The sequence below is a fragment of the Electrona antarctica genome (genome assembly GCF_951216825.1).
Source record: "Electrona antarctica genome assembly, chromosome: 15".
NCBI classification, from domain to species: domain Eukaryota; kingdom Metazoa; phylum Chordata; class Actinopteri; order Myctophiformes; family Myctophidae; genus Electrona; species Electrona antarctica.
Genome location: NC_136796.1, coordinates 24597106 through 24623974, shown reverse-complemented (window position 1 = coordinate 24623974; position 26869 = coordinate 24597106). Strand labels below are relative to the sequence as shown.

General features: G+C 42.4%; 1 protein-coding gene across 3 annotated transcripts in view; it reads right to left on the bottom strand.

Moving 5' to 3' along the window:
- atp1a3a (ATPase Na+/K+ transporting subunit alpha 3a) overlaps positions 1-26541 on the bottom strand; it is a 75160-nt gene extending 48619 nt beyond the window's left edge. The window contains exons 1-2 of one of the 3 annotated variants that reach the window (XM_079522181.1): positions 16874-16914; positions 14973-15049 (exon numbers count right to left, since the gene is read on the bottom strand). Coding sequence is in view for 1 of the 3 variants with exons in the window: in XM_079522179.1 (XP_079378305.1) it covers positions 7953-7958 (6 nt within the window). In the remaining 2 variants the exon portion in view is untranslated. Of the gene's footprint in view, positions 1-7952; positions 8257-14972; positions 15050-16873; positions 16915-26199 lie in introns of those variants that run through there. The other 2 variants (XM_079522182.1, XM_079522179.1) reach the window with 2 other exon arrangements.
- Between the last annotated feature and the right edge of the window lie 328 nt (positions 26542-26869).

Below are 26869 nucleotides of genomic sequence, written 5' to 3'. Positions count from 1 at the left end.
GTTCATTTCCCGGCCAAAAACTATAAAAAATATGACACAGAGTAGAAATATTAGTTTCTTATTGCAGTAAAACACAGATATGCAATTAACGAATGAGATCAAACAATGTATCTACAGATTTTATTGTCCCCCCACTGGCCCCAGGGGGACTTCAATATACAGGATAATAGGTTTTAATACTGTTAAAATCATCGGGTTTGGCCATACCATTAGTTATCTCTGTCTTTCAAACATGTGATCAAATATTAGCTTACATGTTAGCCTAAATGTTGGTATAGTCCCCCTGGGGAAAAATGCACGAGCCACCACTGCTCAAACTACAGAAACAGGAGATACTGTAGTAGGATCCTGTCCTATACAGTATGAATATACACTATACAGTATATTTGGACATAACTGTTCTATAATATCTCAATACAATGCAGATATACACAGGAGATAAAGGGCAGAACCTACCTATCTCTAAACGTCACCAACATCATCTATGTTGCAAAATGGCACTAAACATGACCAGGGTTCCATTCCCTCTGTAGGTTTTGTCAAATCGCCACCATGATTGAAGAATTTGGGCTGAGGTTTTTTCACTTGGCCTATTGGGAGTGTGTGTGCAAAGTTTCAATCGGTCCAACAGTGCCGGAGATTAGCTGCTCACAGACTGACAGAGACACGGTCTGAGACAATAAGTACAAAAAAGAAGGAAATCCAGAGATCTATGTCATTGTTATTATGAACCTTTTACTGCCCTCATTTTAAACCATTTTAGAATACAATATTGACCCAACAGCTAAAGTGATGACTGAATCAAGGATAAAGCCAAGTACATTGTTTTGCCCACATTTCCTGCACTCCATTTCACCTGTAGAACACAGCATGTTGGGGAAAAGAGCTTGACAGAAAATGGCTGTTGACAGAATTGCATTGACAGCTTCTGTCTCCATTGTACTGAAAGATAGGGATGAGAGGTTTCCTAGCAACATCCAATCCACTGGGGTCTGGGCCCACAAATAATTGAAGACTCCTGTGTGAATAAATAGGAAAGTATATTGGATTTGTATCCCCGTTTATTTTCATGACGCGCTTGATGTGAAGGTATGTTATGTAATATTTCAATGCCATTCCTGGAACTAGCTATTGTATGCCTTGCTAATCAGGAGCAAGCAGGTTTTCACTCTGTAGTATGCTCTCGCTCTCATTTCTCTGAAATGTCATCTCTCTCACCCTACATTAGTACCCTCAAGCCACACAACATTCAGCATACATAAGGGGCCACTTAATTTCCTCCTGTGAAATACCAAACAATAAATCTATATTATTAGACCCATTATGACATAATTTGCCATGCGCCAATGAGCTAACAACCTTACTGCACACTTCTGTGTGTTGCGATTAACACCTGTAAGCTCTATAACCTTCCTGCCCCCTCATGGAAAACCACAAATTACCCTTCACACACACACAACTGGCCCCAGCTCTGCTCCCCAAACAAGAAATTATGTCATAGTGACCTCATAGTATAGCGATTTCATGTGGCCACCCCAACAGAACAAATGGCTATCGGAAGTGAGGGATGACCCTCACTGCTGATACGTAGAAGTAATATGGATCCACACACACACACACACACACACACACACACACACACACACACACACACACACACACACACACACACACACACACACACACACACACACACACACACACACACACACACACACACACACACACACACACACACACACACACACACACAGGATGGAAACTAGACATGCAGGAAACAGAGTGGTCACAGTCAATGCAGAGGAAATATTGACAGACTGGACTCATTATGCAACATATATAACCAAAACAAAAAAGGATGACGATGGTGTATTTCATTGCTCTGTTAAACTCTAGTGTAGCTTTTTTGTCATTACTTCTCTGTGTGGCCAGTATAAACACCTTGGTAAATTGGTATTTTTTCTTTTCCTTATTGTGACAAAGAGTAGGACAGTCAACTCAAAATGAAGACGGCATGACTTGAGAGTACATATCTGGGTCCAGAGGTGGACCATAACCAATACACGTTCACGTGGCAAAGTGTGTATACTGTACCAAGCCATAATGTTAAATAGGGTAGGGACTATATGAAAATGACATGTCACGATTAGTGGCAAAAATAATTGATTAACGATATCGCGATAATGAAAATACAATTCAAACTTAAAATGCGACTTTTGTTAACCCCTTGAACCCCCAGCATCCCTATTCTGGGTGGAACGTCCACCAAAAATACCCAATCTACAAGCTCATTTGCTATTTGTTGGTGAATCGATTTGTTTGATTTTAAATAAGAGCATACCAAATGTGCTCTTTACAGGTCCGTTTTATCAAGTATAGAGGGTTAAGAGGGTGGTAGTGACAAAAAGAAAATCAACCAGGTGCTCGATGGAGATGCAATAAAAGTTTAAAGTAGGCTAGGGCGAGAGGTGGATAACAGTTTATTATTTAGAAAAGTTAAAATAAGCCAACATGTTTCGACTCCAACAGAGTCTTCATCAGGGCAAGTATAGGATATAAATAGTATAGTATAGTATTTTTCATTTTTTATCTTTTAGGGTGGTAGTGAATTTGCAGCTCAACAAAAGCTAATTCATCCTAGTCTATGACAGAGGACAATTTCACGGATTTCCGCGAACTTAAATCTCCACGATAGGATTATTGTGAGCGTTTATTTTTTTATAACGATAAACGATAATAACAACCAGTAAGATGCCTAAGATGCGTGCACGCATCCGCCTCGTTGACGGCAGACTGCTGGGCGAATGCTGGTGCTTTGGCATGGAGGGTCAGATCAACATGGAATGAATTCTGTACTGGCCATATAAGGAGCATGTCTTGAGTGTACAGGGTTTGATCAGATCAGATCAACATATGGAATGTCAGAACAGGTCAGCTCCCTATATAGAGATCTAAGGGTGGTAGCGGGGACATTCTCTCAAGTGTACAGGGTTTGATGAGGGCCCAGGTAGGGCCGGGCCTACATTTTCGGGCCTGTTGAGAACTCTACTTTTCACCGGCTGCCGGGCGTGGCTGCACTAATAACTTTGGGGCAGGCCCGTCTAGAGTTTAAATGGACAGGTATCAGTCAAAAGGGAGACATCGAAGAGGAAGGATGCATGGGGAAGGATCAACATATGGAATGTCAGAACAGGTTCTGATATACAGTATATACAGATATGGAGATCTAAGGGTTTGAGGTCAGTGGTAGAGTTGCTGGCCAATATTGATGACATCAAGGATCTCCATACAGTATATGGGCTTAATTGCGACAGCAAGTCGCATTTACCATGACATCAGGTCCATCCCTGATGTCACGTGATGTCACGAGACCATCTATGTATGGGGATAATAAGTAAGTGACTGACTGACTGACTGACTGACTGACTGACGTTTTCATTTTGATAAATGCGAACTGAGGTCGCAATTATCATCCCATCCCTAACGTTAAATGGTGTTGGGGAAAATAAGTATGCAGCCAGTAAATTAAATTCCAACCTGACAGTGTCCGGTTGCATTTCATTAAAAACCTGAGATGGGTGCACTGGGGACTGTATGGGTACTCTTCCCACAGTCCCCAATGCTTAACTGTGTGTGTTATAAATAATATAACATATAACATATAATATAATATAACATATAATATAACTATTCTATTTATTATTTATTATTGTTGTTGATTATGTTCTTCGTATGTCAGTTGATACTATCAATGATAAGGGCTACCAACTAAACCCTAGGAGAAGCTCTCGTCATCCTGCTAAATACCTAACCGATTTAGGACGACCGTTGAGTCGATTCTACTCTATGGCTCCGAGACATGGACACTTTCAAAGAAATGAGAGAAACTGTTGGATGGCACTTACACCGCCTTCTAATGAGAGCGCAAAATCTGTCTTGGAAGAGCCACCCATCGACTAATCTAATATACGGCAACCTTCCCTGCATGTGTTTCTTCACTAGTCCGATCCAGAAGAACACAGTTTGCCGGCCACTGCTAGAGCTGAAAATTAGGTTATATCTTCCCTTCTTCTCTGGAGTCCTGCCTCAAAGCAGACCAGAGGTAGAAAACTGTCGTTCCCTGGTGTCATTGCTACATCGCTGCATCAGTAAGCAGGAACTGGGGATGGCAATGAAGGACCGGAAAGTCTGGCGTGGCATTGTGAAATCCATGATCTCGACTGCGGTCGAAAATTATGATGATGATAATAAACCGCTGTCTCAGTCCCCATCATCACTGGGTGAGTCATACAAGAGAGACGGAACCTATCCGCTCTTCAAAACCTTGACGATTGGGGTCTTTCCAACTATGGTAAATCATTTAGTTAAGTTGTTACATCTACTAATTTGGAACTAAATTAGACTGCATAATAGTATATACTATGGACTCACTCCAATAGAACATGTCTTTTTTTAGATACAGACAGAACAGATGGATGAGTCAGAATCTACCGTAGTAGTAGTACAGCCATAGGCTGTAGCCTAGATCTCTACGAATTTCCGGAAGCCTCACAGATGTTCAAGAATATTATGTCTGTGTTCTGTAGCAGAACAGAACATTCCTATCATCCCTATAAATGAGCCTCTGTTTCCTTTCAATTCAATGCACTCAGGAAGTGGAATTTCAACTTTGATGTTCCAATGCGGGAAGCCTTTTTGTCTTAGAGAGGCCGTTATACTGTGCATTCCATCTATGAAGAAGGAATGCAGAATGGAAGCTTTGTCATGGTTAAGTGAGCTGCAGTTTTCGAATTCTGAATTCGAAGAATAAAATGAGAGTGAGTGGACCTAAATAATTTATAATTGAGAGTTGAGTTCATAAAAAGAACACAATCTGATAAATGGAGATGCCCAGATTGTTTATAGCCTAGACGATCATTTATACTACTATTTGGCAAGGTTTTGTAAATGTGAGTGATACTGGACAGAGTTAGTTATTACAGAAACGTGGACCAGAATTGGTTCATAAAAGAGGACCTCATATTAACAGCTATATATTTATGGAATATCAGACATCGCGCACGCACGCCCGCCCGCCCGCCCGCCCGCCCGCCCGCCACACACACACACACACACACACACACACACACACACACACACACACACACACACACACACACACACACACACACACACACGCACACGCACACGCACACACACACACACACACACACACACACACACACACGCACACACACACACACACACACACACACCCTTCCTGAAGATTATGCACCAAAAGTGCATTATGGGTATGGACAATCAGGAAATGGGGTGTATACTATAGCTCTGGTCCATAGCTCTAATGCGTTGCATTTAGAGCTGTTAGAGCTGTTACTGTCAACTTCCGGGGCTCGCATGAATGCAGACCAGCCTCTCGTCTTTAGCGTAAATAAAAAGAACGTTTTTGCTACTCACCAAAACAAAGGCGGGTTGTGTCATTAGAAAGCCTACTTTCCTTAGTGGACGCACTCTGTGCCCCCCACCACACATATAAAAGGTACTTTTTTAGCCAAAAAGGGATTTTGTTTCCACCAGAAAAAAAATACTTTTAGTTACTCCAATGCACCCTCTACCGATATTGCCCAGAGAATTGCCTCATAGAGAATATTTTTCCTCCTGTGAAAAAAAATCCCTTTCTGTCCAAAAAGTACCTTTTATACGTGTGGTGGGGGGCTCAGAGTGCTTCCACTAAGGAAAGTAGGCTTTCTAATGACACGACCCGCCTTTGTTTTGGTGAGTAGCAAAAGCGTTCTTTTTATTTACGCTAAAGACGAGAGGCTGGTCTGCATTCATGCGAGCTCCGGAAGTTGACAGTAACATAGCTCTCTCCCTATCTCTCTCCATTTCACTCCATCTTTTTCATATACCAGCCTTACCATCAGCTTATAATTGTGTCATTATGGTACCACATTCCTGTATATTATCCACCTACTTTCTTCCCCCCAGTCCCTCAATCCATCCTACAGCCGTTCACCCTTCTCAAGGTGACTCACAGGAGGAGAGCCTTCCCGCTCTCTCAGTCTCTCTACCACCCCCCCCCCCCCCCCCCTCCTGCTTTACTCAGTGGGTCTGTGTTATGCTGTGAGGATCACCATCCTCTCAGCGTGGCCTACAGCGGGTGACCTTCGTTCCATCTCTGCCCGCGGAGCCTGACCGTTGCTTCCCGTGGCTTGAGGCCCATATTGATTGATCGGTTCAGATGGCTTCGGTTATCTTCTCAAATGAAGCCATCTCCCGTCCTCTCACCCCTTGCCCCATAACCCTTCTCACTCATCCTCCCTCCTTACTCTTATACATTTTACATTCTACTCTCCATGGCTCAATGTCAAGTTTGTCAACGAATCACAGACCTCGGAACGGGAGTTTCCACTACCCCCCCCCTCCCCTCCGCCCCCCCCCCCCACTTCCACTCCATCCTTCTCCCCTCTCTTTGACGCAGTAGCCGGAGAGTTGTGCACGGCGTACCCCTCCGGCAATCCAATGGACACAGCATCCACAAACCGTGACAGGGTGACACCATTTCGAGTTGCACTCTCATATCGTGAGAGAGAGAGAGAGAGAGCAAGGGAGAACAGAGTACCTCCACACAGCATTGACAGAACAGAGGATGACATCATGTAAGGTCTATATGTAGTGGTCTCTCTCTGACGAACTGGATGTCTTTTATGAAACAACACGTCATTTCTATTCTATTCTAAGCTGGACTTTAAATGACAACGGGTGGAAGAAGCGTTGAGTCTAGTCTTGATGTGATGATTGTGGCTATAATTATGGGGACCCCACTCATCATCATTGGGGGGCACCCACCACCGAGGAACCATTTTGACGCAGTTGTCTCTGTACCCACTTGGTATACCCGAAGACTTAACATAATCACGCCATGCTAAAACCTAAGGCATATTGGAAATGACAGCACCACAACAAGCAACATATAACACCATGTCAAAGCAATGGGCAGACTGATATAATATAATAGCCTAACATGGGTGATATTTGTTCCCAGTCCCCACCCTCCTGTGGATGTCACTGTCTGTCGCCCATTCATACTGGTTAGTTATTATAAATTACAAATACCATGACAAGCAATGTAAAAGCATGCACGTCTGGGGGCTCAATTATGAAACAATTCTGCCGAGGGACATCTTTAGTGATCATTTCTAGGATTAATAGAACCTGCAGTCAGATGTGATGTTAAGATAACATCGTCCGCAATCCTGGTTGCGCGCATGTACTGTTCATTTACACATTTAATTTCCATAATGGTATGAAAGTATTATCAGCAGGCTAACGACACGCTCATGGACGCGTTGTTGGCTTTGGGGTCTGTTCTTTTCGGCAAGCGACAAAACGGTCAGATCAGTTCTCAGTTGATCGAAATTGCCACAGATTGATACTCTCCTCTCCCGCCCGGTACCCGCATTATGACGCACGGTCTGTGGACTGTGAATGCCAATGGATGGTCCTATATCTGACGCAAAAATGTATTTAGAAAATGCTTGAGAAACGTCTGTCAATTCCATTTTGTCGTGATTATAATTTGCAACGCTTTAATTAAAGGATGAAGATGACATTATTATAGGCCTGCATGGCAAAAGTCTATAGTTTCCACCTATTCTCATCATCCTCCAGTCACAGAAATGCCGGTGAAACACAGCAAATATCATCATGCCTGCCATGGAATTCGTTCTTAGCTTGGGGGACAATGCTCTTTTCAGCAAACTCCATCGTGTAGCCTATATTGAGCGTTACGTCCCCAGAGTGTTCATGTCATTCGAACAGCTTAATTACCACATGATGTATAGGCTACATGTTTACTCTTTACGTGCATGGCAGAACACTCAGGCATGCTATATGTTATCCATAGAGACATGTAATGGCGTTTTAACAGTGATAAATGTCGCTCTGCTTACCCCCATCTCGGCGCGGTCAGTCGGGTCTCTCCTCAGCAGCTGAAACGGTCAGGGTGGATGGATGCAACCAGAACAGCCGGTTTGAGGCGCTGTTTTTTATATTAATAACGTCTCTCCTCAGTCACCAAACAAACAACTACTGCTCAAATGAAGCACAAGGCTGTTGTTAATCAGATGAGGAAATGTCGCTGGCTCTCATTAGGAAGAAGAACGGCCATAAAGGGAACTTGTCGACTTTCGAGGCTAACGTTTCATTGAATGAACACCTCTCTGCGAACAAAGCCGCGCCCAGCTCAAATTTAAATAAAAAATGGGGACGTTTCCTTTTCAGGTGTGAAGACGTTTAAAATGACAGGCTGCGGTTCGGTATTAAACAATGGAGCACTGGGCGTCCCGCTCTAGCCTCCCTCGCGCCCTGGCAGGTGCAACTGATGCCAGAGGATCACAGCATTTAAACCGCTGGCTTCTCCCGTTCGGATGCTGCCGTCTCCCTCCGCGCCTGTGCTCAGGCAACAAGCGGCCGTGGCACTCCCCATTTGTTTTGCCGTGCTGCTGCAATTAAAGCACTCCGCGTGTGAAAGCAGCGCCGGTGGGTTGATGCAGGCAGCAGCAGATGATATGCAGAATTATGCACTGCCCATTCAGACTATGTGGTCGTGCAGCACCCAGTTACATCTAAATCATATACAGTAACAATCTTGAGGAAAAAAAACATATGTTTATAAAAGTGGTGCTCAACGTTTTTCATGTCAAGGACCACCAAAATGTATAGGCTATCTGGCCACACCGACTCTAGCCCTGGTGGTCCAGTACGTTCGCGAGTCAGAACTCGCGAACACACTGGACCAGGGCTATAGCGCCGACACCACATCTCAAAATTGATATCAGCCATCAGTCCAACTTTGTCCAAATACTTTGAGGGATGCTACTCACTCATTGGCCAGTAGCAGCAAGGACAGCTCAGTCACACATCTTTCCCCCAAAAATGGTCCTTTCTTAAGAGTGGATTAGAACAGCAGTTTTATTTTTTTATATTTGAACTGGGGACCCCCACCCTGACAAGCACTTGGAATTGTAGGAGTTGAGGCATTAGCCTATACATTTTATTTGACTCGTAGTCGGTAACAAGCTCGGTTACAAGCTAGCTTGTCACAACTCGTTGTGAGCTATTTTCACAATATTTTGTCTCTACAATTTTTCAAACCTTAGTTAATAAGGCCTTATACAATGGAGCAATGGAGGACAGACCCAACACTACAATGGAGCTTTGACTTGCAATGATACAATAAAGACTTTAGGCCGTGCTATTTTGGGTGAAATAGAGCCCAGGCCATGGTGGGCCTACAGCACACAATAGCTTCTAATCTACATAGTAGACATGTGTCTCCCTGCCCGTGCAAAACCCAGACTTCAGAATCACAGTGTATTTCTGTATGCACCACCTGTTGTTGAAGATTAGACAATTATAGCGGTGTTTTCAGAACCTTCAAATTGGTTGGCTGAGTCATGTAGCATAGCAGGAGAGGAGACAAAACACATCATTGTGCAACAATGTGCACGCGCATGTGGGGTGATTTCACTCAACACTGTTTTTCACTGAAAGGCCTAAGTATAAGACATATATCATTGGGAATAAATTGATCACAAATACAAAAAAATACACAAAATAGTTAATAGAGCCCTAGGCCTACTATATTTGTATTGCGTGTATGTGGTTGGTTGTGTGTGATTGTGTTAGCCGTGGGTTACTTATTGCAGCCCTGTGTTGCTTATTACAGCCGTGGGTTGCGTATTACAGCCCTGTGTTGCTTATTACATACATATATATATATTTATATATATATATATTAAAATATAAAATATATAAAAAAATCATATAAATCATATAAAAATATTTTTATATGATTTTGTATGTTGCTTATTTTTATTGATGAAAAAAAGCGATGAAAAAAAGCAGTTGTGGGTTGCTTATTACAGCCGCGCGTTGCTTATTGCAATCATAGGTTGTTTATTGCAGCCGTGGGTTGATTATTACAGCAGTAGGTTGCTTATCACAGCCGTGGGATAAAGCGATGAAAAAAAGCGATGAAAAAAAGCGATGAAAAAAAGCGATGAAGAAAAGCGATGAAAAAAAGCGATGAAAAAAAGCGATGAAAAGCGATGAAAAGCAGCGATGAAAAGCAAAGAAAAAAAAGCGATGAAAAAAAGCGATGAAAAAAAGCGATAAAGAAAAGCGATGAAAAAAAGCGATGAAAAAAAGCGATGAAAAAAGCGATGAAAAAAAGCAATGAAAAAAGCAATAAAGAAAAGCGATAAAGAAAAGCGATGAAAAAAAGCGATTAATGGACAGTATTTGTCCATTGTTTATAAGCCTGGTTGTCTGAGGAAAATAATAATAATCTGTCCCAGAGCCTGCTGGTCTTGGCCTTGAGGTTACTGTACTGCTTGCCAAATGGTAGCAGTTGAAAACAGTCCATAGTTATGGTGGCTGGCATATTTCATGTGGGGCTGCCATAACTGAATAGCTAGAGAGGCTGCCTGGGAATCAGAAGGTCCCCGGTTTGATCAGCCAGTCTGCCTGTCTGTCGCTTTTGTTTTGTATATTTCTAATGTTTGAAGGCAGCAGAGGAATTTTGTCTAGTACCTCTAGTCTAGAATGAAAGCCGAATCAGATACGATATGAAATCTCAAGTAAAAATAAACTTTATAAATTTTTCTACTTTTAATTTGTGTACTCAATTAATTTGTTCACTAATTCATTCAGTAGTGAAAACAGACACTTGGAAAGAGTAAGTGTATTTATTGATTGAATACTTTATTAACAGGCTTTGGGCCAAGCCCCTTAGGGCTTGTTTCCATGGTCCTCTGTATAATATCAGAATCGGTCGGTATCGGCACCCCTAGTTTAGGCATCCAGCCAGGATGCTCTGGTGGTGGCTCTGTAGAAGGCCCATAGGATATGGCTTGCCGGAACACGGCCACCCCCCTGGGCGCATTCCTGTGGGTCTGGGGACCGCTCAGTTCACACAGGTGTGATTTTCACCACATGAATAATGTGCTCATCCCAGGTGAGGTCCCCAGAGATACAGAGTAACTTTAAACTGCTAACTCTCCCTACTGCAGACCCATAATTGAAGGAGATGGGGTCTGGCCTGGCTGCGAGCGTGTGTGTGTGTGTGTGTGTGTGTGTGTGTGTGTGTGTGTGTGTGTGTGTGGGTGTGTGTGTGTGTGTGTGTGACTGTGTGTGTGTGTGTGTGTGTGTGTGTGTGCGTCTGTGTGTGTGTGTCTGCGTCTGCGTCTGCGTGTGCGCGCGTGTGTGTGTGTGTGTGTGTGTGTGTGTGTGTGTGACTGTGTGTGTGTGTGTGTGTGTGTCTGCGCGTGTGTCTGCGTGTGTGTCTGCGTCTGTGTGTGTGTGTGTCTGCATGTGTGTGTGTCTGCAAGTGGGTGTGTCTGCAAGTGTTTGCGCTTTGCGTTTCAACTCAAGGAGGGCTGTTGGCAGTTCAGAAACCCGTCCACCAGTGGACCAGTAACATCACCGTTAGGCCGATATCTTTTTAAACAATATTTCTTTTACAAAAATGTAGATTTTTATTATGATGAGAACGATGGCTTCCATTTTCACATTGCAACTTTTCAGGACTAGAAAGCCTGCAGTTTCTATTAGCTTGGATTCCCCATCGATGATGTCACTGGTTTCTGAACTGCCCACAACCCTCCTATGAGACACAGACTGAGTAGAAAAAAATGGTGCCATTTTATCATGATTATTACTGAGGACCTATTATATGAAGATAGGTTGAAAAGTGGTGAAGAGGTCCTTTAACTAGAATGGCTAAGTGTGCTAGAGACAATGTTTTGCTGGCAGCAGCATGAGTCGCAGAGATGGAGTATAGGAGGAAGGGAGCCATATTTAACTGGGCTTTGATTGATGCTAGAATGTTTGGCTGATTAGAAACACTTATCCAATCAGCAGAGACTGACAGCTGAATACAGCTACTCTGTCCTGCATGATGAACTAATGCAATGCTTCATCATGCTCTCTTACAGCATATTGCTGTTGATCCATTGATGGAGAGACAGAGTAAACCATTCAAGTCAACATGGATAAAATTATGACAGGCTGAGGCTACCAAATAATTCTATATAGTACAGCAGTTTTTGTCAAAGTGGAGTCCAGCCCAGACTCTCAGGACCACACCGTGGTGTGAATGCGAGTACCTGCATGAATGTGAATCACGTGTGCCTATACCGGTAAATCCTGGATAGTGAAAGATTACAAAACTCTGTGCGGAGGAAGACCTCGAGAGAATGAAGAAGAGGAAGAAGGCAAAAAAATACATCACAGAGACCTATAATCACCATAGCAACAGGGAACCTCTCAGGTAACCTTGGCACCCTAATCATCTCGCTGACATGAAACAAAATTGCGGAAATGAGAAACAGAAGACACGAGGGATGAATTGAGACAGAGAGAGAGAGAGAGAGAGAGAGAGACAGAGAGAGAGAGAGAGAGGGGAAGGAGAGGAAGGGGAAGGAGAGGAAGGAAACTAAGCCACACAGAAAGTGATTGAAAGAGGGTTGAAGATGAACCCTTTAGGAGCTGCACTTTTATTAGTAAAAATCTGATGCATTTTAGCTTGTAGATCTACATTTGTTTTCCCAGAACACTTTACGTAAGGGTAGACGCATTATAATGCTCTTACAAGGCTTCATAATAACACTCGTCGCGTTCACAATTATGCATAGGCCTAATAATAACAAGGTTTATGTTCATGAAGTATTATAACGTCATACAAACTATGGCCTGCAAGAAAGGCAGACGTCAGACTACAATCAACACGCCGTTGAGGCCTGCTTCACCAGCTGCGCCTACTGAATCCCCATCCTCGAGTGATAAGGGCAACGTGGGATTTCAAACGTAAGTTACTCAAATCTCTCCGCTCAGACTTCGTTAAGGCGATGCAAAAGGAAGTCAGCCCTTCACATGGGCAGACGCTATGACACAGTCTGCCATTCATTGTCAATGGAAGCCAGCGACAGGACGATTTAAAGACGCAATGATGCATGTAGCTGCTCCAAATGATACTGCCATGCATCTTTGCGTCTGCCCGTGTGAACGCACCGATGCGATGCGTTGTAAGCTTGTAGATCAGCTATTTCCACTATTTCGTAACACAGTTTCAGTATAAAATATTAAATATGGCGTATTTTGACAATAATACATTATTATTATTTCATTATTATTCTTGGTATCGGCCATTTCTTTTGGTAGCCTTTTTTTAAATTCAGCCCCGTGCAAGTTTTGTTTACAAAGCCTTTTAAAGCCACACAATGAAATCGTAAATCAATTAATCGTCAAGTAAAGTCTCATAATCTTGACAGCCCTAGAAGCGTGTGCAGCACCATGCACAAACACAGACAGTGTGCCAAAATAAGATGTCATGTCATGTGCTGTAAAGTGTAAACCCAAAGATTGTGGAACAGATGCACATGTGGCGTTAACGCTCAGCCTGGAGGGCAGCAGTCCAAGTTTAAAATCTCTTACTCTTACCCGATCAAAAGGGTTTTATGAAACACATTTAACACTGTGGTTTTCAACCCTTTTCATATCAAGGCCCATTATTTATTCGGTATTTGTATCACGGACCACCATATGATGAGATTTAGCCTCTCAGACCTGTTGGATACGATTTTGTCCACAATTCCATGCAGTATCGATGTTGGTACCATACTGTAGGAGAGATAACAGGCAAACGTGGATCAAAATAACAATTCTTCTACATTCTCTAATTGTAGACTTCTTGTAAATTAACTAAGTAATGCAGATGTGTAACAACAATTGAACCCTCGAGAGCGTAAAATGAAACCAAGTTTCATTTTACGATCTCAAGAGTTAAAGATTTATACGGACCTCCTCAAGGACCACTGGTGGTCCCCAGATCACTGGTTGAACCACTGTTTTAACACTATGACTCACTGCATTTTGGAAGACCTGGATTTTGCTGATGATCTAGCACTCCTATCACACACGCACCAACAGATTCAGGAAGAATCATTCAAGCTTGAGAAAGCAGCTGCTTCGCTTGGGCTCAAAATCAACGCATAAAAAACAAAAGTAATGAAAATCAACAATAAAAACAACTCCCCAATAACGATGGACCAAAATCAACTAGAAGAGGTAGCCAGCTTTACGTATCTAGGAAGCATAATTTGCTGTGGACGGTGGAACGGAGGAGGATGTCAGTGTCAGAAAAGTAAGGATGACATTCAACAAATCTGGAAAGCAAAAAACATATCACACAAGACCAAACTGCAAATCTTCAACTCAAACATCAAATCCACCCTACTATACAGTTCTGAAACCTGGAAGATAACTACCAACATACTCAACAAAATACAGACATTCTTCAACCGCTGCCTCCGACGCCTCCTAGGAGTCTACTGGCCCAACACAATCTCCAATGCCAACCTGTGGGACCTTACTACACAAGACACGATAGAAACACAAATCAGGAGGAGGAAATGGACATGGCTAGGACACACACTGCGAAGACACAATAGATCAATCACAAAACATGCATTAACATGGAACCCGCAAGGCAAGAGGAAGAGAGGAAGGCCTATAGCCACCTGGAGAAGAACCACAGAACAGGAGATGAAGGCACAAGGGCTGTCATGGCGACAACTGGAGTGGAGGGCACAAGACCGAAGGGGGTGGAGGAGACTCATCAATGGCCTATGTTCCTCAGGGAATTTAAAGGCTTAAGTAAGTAAGTCACTGCATTTTTATAGCATGTTACTGGCTATGACTTTATAAACAAGACTAAAAATCCAAGCTCCAACCATGCCTAACACCTAACTAGAAATAGGCTAACCATTGGCACACCAAAATCAGTACAGTAAACTGACACTAGTATAATCCACAGGTAGGTCCAAGGAAGAAGCAAAAGTCTAAGACCAGCCTGATGACAGGCAGTTGATGAAGGAGTTGGCAAACTGTCAAGAGAGACAAAGGCTTACCCAGGGTAGTGAGGCAGGCAGGGGTCAAAACTGGAGAAGCGGTACAAGTTCAACACTGGCAAACAAGTCCAAGGGTGCTGGCAAGAATCCAAATTCAAAGGACAGACAAAAAAAAGAAAAGGTCAAACATACTGACAGCAGGATTCATTACATACATATATTCACTAATCACTAGTTTGGGTCCCGGGGAGACATCAAATTTCAATATGTACAGTATGCACTGTAGATGTTAACCGCTGGGGGACTCGGTCAACGAAGTATACATGGTAGGGTTTAAGTGGTTCCATGCCTTACTCAAGTCCAGGGCACCATGAATATAGCTACTGATAAAGCTGCTGTTCCATCCATTGTCACGCTCTATGTGTTTGAACCAGACAGTGACCTTTAGGCCACTCAACACAATGGCTTGAATGTGAAAGCAGAAATTAACCATGTGAACCCTACCGTCCAGATTCTGCGTGAAATTTGGTGAAAATAGCACATCTAAGCTCACAACAATGTGTCAAAATGCGATACATTGTAAGCTTGTAGATCAGCTATTTCCAGCAAAGTGATTTGACGTTGAGGGAAAAAAGGAGTGGACATAAAGCATAATATAAAGCCCTACAATTGTGCTACGGTTTCTATGATGTAGCATTGTATGGGATTCATGGTACAGTCGTGTGTGTGTGTGTGTGTGTGTGCGTGCGTGCGTGCATCCCGAATAGAATAGAATATATTCTAATATTTTTATTATACAAAAATGTCCCCATAGAAAATGACTTGTATAGTAACAATGTTATTGTAAAAACAGGATACCAGTGGAAGAGGGACAGTGTGCACGCTGCTCGGATCCAATAAAAAACTAACTTGATACATGTTTTTGTATTGTCCCTGTCAATTTTGTTTTATACTGAAATAAAAAAAATCCCCATATTTGAAGAATATTCGAAAATGTTATTACTAATATTATTTTACCAGCCCTATAGTGTGTGTGCGCGTGGGTGTGTGCGTACGTGCATTAAAGTGTGTATGCACACATTTGTGTTGGCGTGTAGAAGGGTGTGGCTTTAATCGGCTGTAATCTGAGGAGAGGGCAGAGAGGGGGAGGGTAGCGTGGGGTATAGCGCAGCCAGGTCTGACTTTTACTTTAATCCCAATCCCTACTCATGTGTGAGCGTGACCTAATCTCACGCGGCAGAGAGGAGGGGTAGGGTTGAGAGTAGGTCGGAGCTGTCCACAGCTGTAGAGGAGATAGCATCCGAATGGACAGCGTGCGTGTGTGTGTGTGTGTGTCCGTGCGTGCGTGTATGATTATGGTACATCAGACAAGTAACTAAGTACATGTACTTTTCTTACTTTACTGGAATATTTCTCAGAGTAAAATATTGTACTTTTATTCTACTACAATTATGTGAAAACTTTTGTTTAATAGTTACTTTGTAGATTTAGATTTTATTACAAAACATACATTAATCATTGCAGCCCTATAGATTTCAACCATTTGAAAATAAACGATACACAAGCTCACAATGCATTGTATCGCGATGCATTGTGAGCTTGTAGATCTGCTATTTATAAGATTTGCATTTGAAAACTTCAAATGTGACATTCTGCATAATGTGTAATTTCTTATTTCTACTTTTGGTATATCCTATATTTTGATACCAATACTTTTATTCAAGTACATTTTGAATTCCGGACTTTAAGTAAAAAATCACACCCGTGTGAACTGAGTGGTGTAAGGTCTTATATAGAATGATCAGCTGTGGTCTGACGTAATGTCTGACGTAATGAAATCACACCCGTGTGAACTGGGTGACCATAGCAACCGTGCTCATTTTTTGAGCACAGACAGACAGACACGTAAACTAACAAAGCCAGTTGTAGGAGTGGTTTACACCACTCAAAAATATGAGTACCTTTTCCACCACTGCAGACCACTGTCTTCTCCGCTGTGACAGTCCAGAGGAGCTGTGGGGGCGAGGCGAGCAGGGACATTCATTTCAGGATCTCATTCCCGCACAATGCAGTGGTCGAAAAAGTACTTTTACTTAAGTAAGCAATACTGCAATGTAGAGAGATACTCTGTTACGTAAGTAAAAGTTAAAGTCCGAAATTCAACATTTATGTGAGTAAAAGCAAGTATTGTCATCAAAATGTTCTTAGTAGAAAGTACTTATTATGCAGATGTACCAATGTAAAAATCTTTTGAAAATAGCAGATCTACAAGCTCAGAATGCATCGCGTGCGTAAAAGTACAATATTTGCCTTTGAGATGCAATGGAGTAGAAGTAAAAGTATTGGAAATTGGAAATACTCAATAACTCAAAATTACTTTCCACCACTGCCAAAATGACACAATCCGTCATTTTCAAAGGAAACAACACCCACTCACAATCCCTAGTAATGACTATACTAGCATGACACACATTACAGGTTATCATTAAAGCTATGAGTCAGATCTCTGCATAAGAGATAATTCCGTTTTCAAAGAATGTCCCACTCACCCCCAGCCCCCATTACTACCTGCGTCATCACCATTACGGAGTTCTAGAGGTGAATAGGCCCTGTAACATTTATAGTTATAGAGGTGAAGAGGCCCTGTAACATTTATAGTTATAGAGGTGAATAGGCCCTGTAACATTTATAGTTATAGAGGTGAATAGGCCCTGTAACATTTATAGTTCTATAGGTGAAGAGGCCCTGTAACATTTATAGTTCTAGAGGTGAATAGGCCCTGTAACATTTATAGTTCTAGAGGTGAATAGGCCCTGTAACATTTATAGTTCTAGAGGTGAATAGGCCCTGTAACATTTATAGTTCTAGAGGTGAATAGGCCCTGTAACATTTATAGTTCTAGAGGTGAATAGGCCCTGTAACATTTATAGTTATAGAGGTGAATAGGCCCTGTAACATTTATAGCTATAGAGGTGAATAGGCCCTGTAACATTTATAGTTCTAGAGGTGAAGAGGCCCTGTAACATTTATAGTTCTAGAGGTGAAGAGGCCCTGTAACATTTATAGTTCTAGTGGTGAATAAGCCCTGTAACATTTATAGTTCTAGAGGTGAATAAGCCCTGTAACATTAGTTCTAGAGGTGAGGCCGTGTAACATTTATAGTTATAGAGGTGAAGAGGCCCTGTAACATTTATAGTTATAGAGGTGAATAGGTCCTGTAACATGTATAGTTCTAGAGGTGAATATAGGCCCTGTAACATTTATAGTTATAGAGGTGAAGAGGCCCTGTAACATTTATAGTTATAGAGGTGAAGAGGCCCTGTAACATTTATAGTTATAGAGGTGAATAGGCCCTGTAACATTTATAGTTCTAGAGGTGAAGAGGCCCTGTAACATTTATAGTTCTAGAGGTGAAGAGGCCCTGTAACATTTATAGTTCTAGAGGTGAAGAGGCCCTGTAACATTTATAGCTATAGAGGTGAATAGGCCCTGTAACATTTATAGCTATAGAGGTGAAGAGGCCCTGTAACATTTATAGTTCTAGAGGTGAAGAGGCCCTGTAACATTTATAGTTCTAGAGGTGAAGAGGCCCTGTAACATTTATAGTTCTAGAGGTGAATAGGCCCTGTAACATTTATAGTTCTAGAGGTGAATAGGCCCTGTAACATTTATAGTTCTAGAGGTGAATAGGCCCTGTAACATGTATCGTTCTAGAGGTGAATAGGCCCTGTAACATTTATAGTTATAGAGGTGAAGAGGCCCTGTAACATTTATAGTTCTAGAGGTGAAGAGGCCCTGTAACATTTATAGTTATAGGAGGTGAAGAGGCCCTGTAACATTTATAGTTATAGAGGTGAATAGGCCCTGTAACATTTATAGTTCTACAGGTGAAGAGGCCCTGTAACATTTATAGTTAGAGGTGAAGAGGCCCTGTAACATTTATAGTTCTAGAGGTGAATAGGCCCTGTAACAGTTATAGTTCTAGAGGTGAATAGGCCCTGTAACATTTATAGTTATAGAGGTGAATAGGCCCTGTAACATTTATAGTTAGAGGTGAATAGGCCCTGTAACATTTATAGTTATAGAGGTGAAGAGGCCCTGTAACATTTATAGTTATAGAGGTGAATAGGCCCTGTAACATTTAAAGTTCTAGAGGTGAATAGGCCCTGTAACATTTATAGTTCTAGAGGTGAATAGAGCCTGTAACATTTATAGTTCTAGAGGTGAAGAGGCCCTGTAACATTTATAGTTAGGTGAATAGGCCCTGTAACATTTATAGTTCTAGAGGTGAAGAGGCCCTGTAACATTTATAGTTAGGTGAATAGGCCCTGTAACATTTATAGTTCTAGAGTTGAAGAGGCCCTGTAACATTTATAGTTAGAGGTGAATAGGCCCTGTAACATTTATAGTTATAGAGATGAATAGGCCCTGTAACATTTATAGTTATAGAGGTGAATAGGCCCTGTAACATTTATAGTTCTAGAGGTGAAGAGGCCCTGTAACATTTATAGTTAGAGGTGAAGAGGCCCTGTAACATTTATAGTTCTAGAGGTGAATAGGCCCTGTAACATTTATAGTTCTAGAGGTGAATAGGCCCTGTAACATTTATAGTTATAGAGGTGAATAGGCCCTGTAACATTTATAGTTAGAGGTGAATAGGCCCTGTAACATTTATAGTTATAGAGGTGAATAGGCCATGTAACATTTATAGTTATAGAGGTGAATAGGCCCTGTAACATTTATAGTTATAGAGGTGAATAGGCCCTGTAACATTTATAGTTATAGAGGTGAATAGGCCCTGTAACATTTATAGTTATAGAGGTGAGGTTTGATATTATGGTTATATCAAAATGTAATAGTATGTTAAGTATGTTAAGAAAAAGTCCCCCCTCTTTTTCCTTTAACAAATCAAACCTTGCACTTAATGGAACAGAATGTCTAAACGAGGAGAGGGAGACTGGCTAGATAGGATGTCAAAGCAGTGCTGAAAGGAAACAAACAAGGAGGCCAGAGAGGACAGTGGAGAATGAAAAAGAGAGAGAGAAAAAACAATTATGGATGAGTCAGAGGAGAAGGGGAAAAAAACTAATGATGGAGAAAGGAGAGAAACAATGAAACTGAGACGGTAAACGGGGGAGAAGACAGATCGAGGAGACGGTAATGGTGTGAGAGGGGAAATTAGAAAGAGAAGCAAGAGGGAGGAGGGAGGGAAGGAGGGAGGGACGGAGCGCTGACAGGAGTGAGGGAAGAGACGAAAACGAAAAGGGTTTGGGAGGAAATGTGATTTCTGGATGAATGAAGACCAAACTTTCAGTGGTGCGACACTGTGCACGTCTGGGGGGGTCTGAATGCATACAGCGTGTGTGTAGTGCTGTGTACACAGTACTCTCACACATGAAAGTGCTAATGCACGCGCGCGCGTGTGTGTGTGTGTGTGTACCTGAAAAACAAGGGGATGCCATGCATGCTCTGATGAGCTTTATCACTGCATCACAGAGCAGACATGTCCTGAACACACGCACGCACGCACACTCGCGCACACACACACACACACACATTAGTTCTTCATTTGAATCCACAAATTACAATTAATTTGAAACAAATATAACGGGGTTAACAGTTCATGTTCACTTAAGGATACACATGGCACCTCCTCCTCCACACAGACAAACTGCCTATAACAGCCGAAACAGAACAATATTTGGCAAGTTGTTTGGCTTTGCTCTTCGTCATGCCAGCTATTCTTAGGCCACTCGTGGTCAGTTTATGCACATGCAGGCACAGGCTTCCGAATATCAGTATGGCAAATCTACATCGATACCCCCAGGTTATAATTCCAAGTAATGGTTGATACTTGTGTTTATCTTGGAATGCCTGGTCCATGTACAAATCAAAGACACAGCCCACCTCCAGAATCAGGAATTCTTTGTGACTGGTGTCAACAAAAACAACATCCGGTGTATTTGGGATGTTAGCAAAGACATTGCATGTGCCCATAGCTAATCTGGTAACACTCTTGAATGTATATACATTGCTGCACTAGATGGCACATACTGTATTTTCAAATTACATCAGACACTAAGTCAACAATACGGCCGTGGTCATTTGTTATGTGTGCGATAGATTCTAGGTGTTGTTCAGAATCATGAGGGTTTATACAGAGTGGAGTGTGGGTGTCGGGATACCAGATTGAACTTGGTTGGTAATACTTGCAGTCGCGCGCGCGCGCGCACACGCACACGCACACACACACACACACACACACACACACACACACACACACACACACACACACACACACACACACACACACACACACACACACACACACACACACACACACACACACACGATTTCTTAAGGCTCAAGGTTCCTCAGGCCCAGACAGAGTTGGGCAAGACAGCTTTTTCTGTCAATGGCCCAACTTCATGGAATGAACTCCAAAACTCCTTAAAACTGAGCTCCCTGCCATCCTTCGGTCAGTTCAAAGGAATGCTCCAGAACATTTTTCACCGTGATTGCTCCTGCTTCAATTGATTTATTTTACTGATTGTTGTTCTGTATAAAGTTCCTTTGTAATTTACCCTGATTTATAATGTTGTTTGATGTATTGTTTTGTGACTGTATTTTATGTATTGTAACCTCGGCTACGTTGAAAATGAGGGCTTGCCCTCAACTGTATTCCGAGTATAAATAAAGGTGAGACACACACACACACACACACACACACACACACACACACACACACACACACACACACACACACACACACACACACACACACACACACACACACACACACACACACACACACACACACACACACACACACACACACACACACACACACACACACACGATTTCTTAAGGCTCAAGGTTCCTCAGGCCCAGACAGAGTTGGGCAAGACAGCTTTTTCTGTCAATGGCCCAACTTCATGGAATGAACTCCAAAACTCCTTAAAACTGAGCTCCCTGCCATCCTTCGGTCAGTTCAAAGGAATGCTCCAGAACATTTTTCACCGTGATTGCTCCTGCTTCAATTGATTTATTTTACTGATTGTTGTTCTGTATAAAGTTCCTTTGTAATTTACCCTGATTTATAATGTTGTTTGATGTATTGTTTTGTGACTGTATTTTATGTATTGTAACCTCGGCTACGTTGAAAATGAGGGCTTGCCCTCAACTGTATTCCGAGTATAAATAAAGGTGAGACACACACACACACACACACACACACACACACACACACACACACACACACACACACACACACACACACACACACACACACACACACACACACACACACACACACACACACACACACACACACACACACACACACACACACGACAGGTGTTTGCATTGTATAGGCTCAATTAATGAAAGCACAAAACCAAACATAATCACCCTACTGCCGTGCACCAATACACCCTCACAGGTGAATGGTCTGTCCACAGCAGGACATATTATACTGTGTTGGTCTGTATGGCTGATTGTCTGTTTGGATAACATATTATACTGTGTTGGTCTGTATGGCTGATTGTCTGTTTGGATAACATATTATACTGTGTTGGTCTGTATGGCTGATTGTCTGTTTGGATAACAGGACATATTATACTGTGTTGGTCTGTATGGCTGATTGTCTGTTTGGATAACAGATTATACTGTGTTGGTCTGTATGGCTGATTGTCTGTTTGGATAACAGATTATACTGTGTTGGTCTGTATGGCTGATTGTCTGTTTGGATAACAGATTATACTGTGTTGGTCTGTATGGCTGATTGTCTGTTTGGATAACAGATTTCATCCACATTGAAGCCACCCAGTTATTAGACATCGACTTTTTTTCTTTTTTTACAGTCATCGATTCATTCTATTCTCTCTCTCTCCCTTGTGCGCAGGCACACCTAAACCTTGCATGTTCATCGTTTAAAAAAATAATAATAATAACTTGAAGTGTGACTTATCCACTACAGTGAGATGTTATGCAAATGTCGCTATGCATTAGTTAAGCAATATTTCATCCTATTTCTCTCTTCACCCATTTCTGTGAATCAGATATTGCTCTGGAGGGCAAAATCACTTTTTGGAAGTGCTGTTATCCTAAATAATTCACAATGAGCTGTGGGGGTTTCTATATGTGTCTTTTTGTGTGTGTGTGTGTGTGTGTGTGTGTGTGTGTGTGTGTGTGTGTGTGTGTGTGTGTGTGTGTGTGTGTGTGTGTGCACACGTGCGTGCGTGCATGACAGTGTACAGCATGTGAACCACCAGCCCAGCATGCTTCTCTGCTCCCATAATAGCAGGACTGGTCCAGTTACAGAATGCAAGTGGGGTTCTCTGGTTTGCATCTTACATAAGACACCAATGTACAGCCCGAAAGGACTTTGGTCCCTTATTGTATTTGTTCTCCTTCCGCCTGCCCCGCCAAAAAATCTGAGCAAATAAAGATGGTGTTGGAGGGAGCTAGGCGATTCTTAGACATTGGTGAGATTACTGGGGAAGATCTGGATGACATACTAGGACTCATGGCCAAACCTAAGTCCAGAAACTTAGGTTTGGCCATGAGAGATTGCGTTAAGCTCCGTGTCTGTCTGCTGTCAGATACTAACAGTGGGGATATCATTCTGTGTAGTGTACTGCAACATTTCAGATGGTGCTTTACTTCATGTGATGTTGTTCAATGTGACATCCACTGTTTCACAAACAGCATTTCTCTCACACATGCACAGCGTATAGGAATGCAGTATGTACAGTGCTTGCAACTTTTAAAACACGCGTACATACCCCTTTCCATCTCTTGATTTTGATTGATTGATTTTATTTGGTGATAATAAAAGAGCACAGAGCAACTTTCCGACATACAGTAAAAGTCAGCATCATAGAGGGGCAAAACACAAGAAAGCCTTTCAGCTCATTTCCACTGCAGTACAGTTGGGTGCCACCGATATTGTCCCTTATCATTTGACCCATTTGGTCCTGACCTCAAAATTTAAAAAAATCCTTCTAAATCCTTTTCACGATTTAAAAAAAAATAGCAGACCTACAAGCTCGTAGCGCGCCACTCGGTGGCGCGCTATGAGCTTGTAGATCTGCTATTTTTCAATAGCTAAATTATAACATAATGTTTGAAACACCAAAAGGGGTTCCCGCCCAAAATGGGTTAACTGTCCTTTTGCGCAGATCACGCAAAACTCAGCAAAAAGAAAAGGACAATATCGATGGCCTCCAACTGTATGTATAGTTTACAGTTTTATACTCACTGTTACGTTCTTAGTTTACGCATGTTTCATGATAACTACTTTTTATATATGTGATGTATGCCATGCTTTTTTGTTATTGCTTAATGTAAATCGCTCTGGATTAAGAGCGTCTGCTAAATGCCTAAATTGTAAATTGTATCACAACAACACAAAAATATACAGACATGTCAATACACTACATAACATCATGAGCTCTTTCTAAAATAATGTGCAATCATTTTTCAAATTATTACCCTAGGTGAAATCATGCAACCCAATCCCCCCCCCCCCCCCCCCCCCTCTCTCTCAGACAGTGTCAAGCCAGAGGGCTGCACATTGCCAGGTCAGAGGTTCTATGGCCTGGCTCTCCACTGATCAATAGCATAGAGTAGGCCTCAGTAGGGAGTCACTCTGACCTTGCCCTCGCTTAAAGGTGCAGGCACAAAATAAATATAATTGTAATGATGCAGAAAAAAATATATAGGTCTAAGGTTTATTTAAATATTTTGCCAGCTAGAGTTGGGCAGAAAAGCTAAATACAGTCAAATACTACTCCGCTGAAGTGCTCTGCTTTGGCAGCCTAACAAAGATGGCCACCATTAGGGGGGAAAAGAGCATTACTGTCTCTTTAAGGCCCAAGCCGTCACCAGCAGACCAATCAGCAGCCAGATAGCATGACGAGCATGTCCTTGCCAATGACCTTGATGGAAGAGGAGCGAGAGAATTGGCGGATGTGTGAGGATGCTATAGGGAGGGAAGAGAGAGAGAGAGCGATAGAGATGGGGAGAGAGAGAGATGAATGAAGGAGTAAGGAATGATGAGAACAGAGGAAAGCGAGAGGGAGAGATTGATAAGAGGAGGCACATGGACGCAAGCAGGCCGAGATGCCCCGCAAAATGCTCTCGCCTCGCTCTGCTACCCTCTCGCTCCCTCTCTCCTCTTCTCACTCACTGAATCTCTCCAGCCACCATCCCCTCCTCCCTCCCTCCATCACTCCAGGAGCCTACTGACAGCTGAGCGTGCACGCATCCACCACGCGGTTGCATAATGCTCTGGATGGGATGGAGGGGTTATGGAGAGGGGGGATAGGGGGAGGGGGAGTGGGGTGAGGGAGGGCGAGTTTGAAGGAGAGTGACTCACAATCCACTCCTCATTGGGAGAGGAAACTTAAAGGGACAAGACGCTCAAATTGCTGAACAATTGCTACCATGCAACATCGTCCTATAATATTGTAATGTACATGACTGCTGCTCGGGTAAAAACTGCGTCTCTTAAACCGATTTTCACGATCCTGCAATGGTGTCTCAAAACTCACTGTGCTTTCTACAGAAATAGGGGCCATATACAGTAAAAGAGCAGTTTCTATACTATACCAGTGATTCCAGTGATGAACCTTTTCATGTCAAGTAACCCCAGGTTGATTTGGCCGCGGAAAACATTTCTACATAATGGATTACTCTTATATACGTACATAGCGAGAAAGACCATACTCTAGCTTTGGATTCATAGGGACACTCCTACACTGGATGATTGGTACAAGGAGGTAATGAATGTGGTTCCTCTGGAGAAACTGACTTATCTCCTCTGTGATAATATGGAAGGGTTCACGAAGACAATGTACCTTATTGAACAGTAGTGAAAAACAAAAAAATACTCTGGCAACCTGGAATATACAATGTCAAGACTGGTGGTGTACTTGTTTTTCTTACTTATTTATTATTATTATTTTCTCTTTCCGTTTGTTAATGTAATGTCTGTATTGTGGTACTTGTTGATTTCTATGTTGTGTTAAAAAAGTGTAGTTCTATATGCACTGTATACTGCAACTGAACAAAAAGTGAAATCTCAGAGCCTCAATAAAAAACATACAGAAACTAGAATTGCACTCTGTCGAGTGCCTACTTGCTTGTTGCACACAAGTAGGCCTACTAGTGCGCAAGCAGAGCGTGCAACTACTGTCGACCGCTACAAACTGTCAAATCTCAGCTTCTCTGTGAAAGAACGTTTGAAATATTGAATTATTAGGTTTAGCTATTTGCTACATACCTAGGTTTTGGAGGTAAAAAAGTAGTATTGTTAAGTATGGTAAGAGACGGCTTTCGATGGTGACGTATATGTCGATCAGTGTCGGGTGGATTAAAGGAAATGCCTCTATGTGGCTGATGAATGAATATCAACATCCTAATACATCCTAATCAAATTATGACAGGCAATTCCTGCTGTCAAAATATGACCCCCCCAAAGGTTGGTCATGGCCAGTCGCAAGACATTCATCTGGGGTGATGCCTCGCTCTGTCCATTGGGTTGTCTGGCTGCCCAGGTTGTTCCACTGGTTATGCCACTCCGTAGTCCTGGCAACAGATAATGTGGTCTCCAGTTCTGCAGTGGTATCCAGGAAGCTGCTTCTGGACCTGAGCCGTTTCTGGGGAGCAAAGTGTTCGTGCAGTGAGTGCCAGTTGTCATGGACCTGCTTTGTGCGCTCGGCTTTGCGGGGACTGCTCAGCGGGGGGGGGGGCGTTGTGTACTTGTAGACCTACAATTATCAGAGCGACACATTGGCGCGTGCAACTAAGGCCCCATTTACACTGGCAGCCAAATCTAGTCTGAATTGGATCTTGGCCACATTCAGATTGGAATCTGATTTGTTTAAATAAGTCTAAATGTAGACAGGTCACATACAAGTCACATAGAATCTGATTTTTTTCCACTTGAGCCA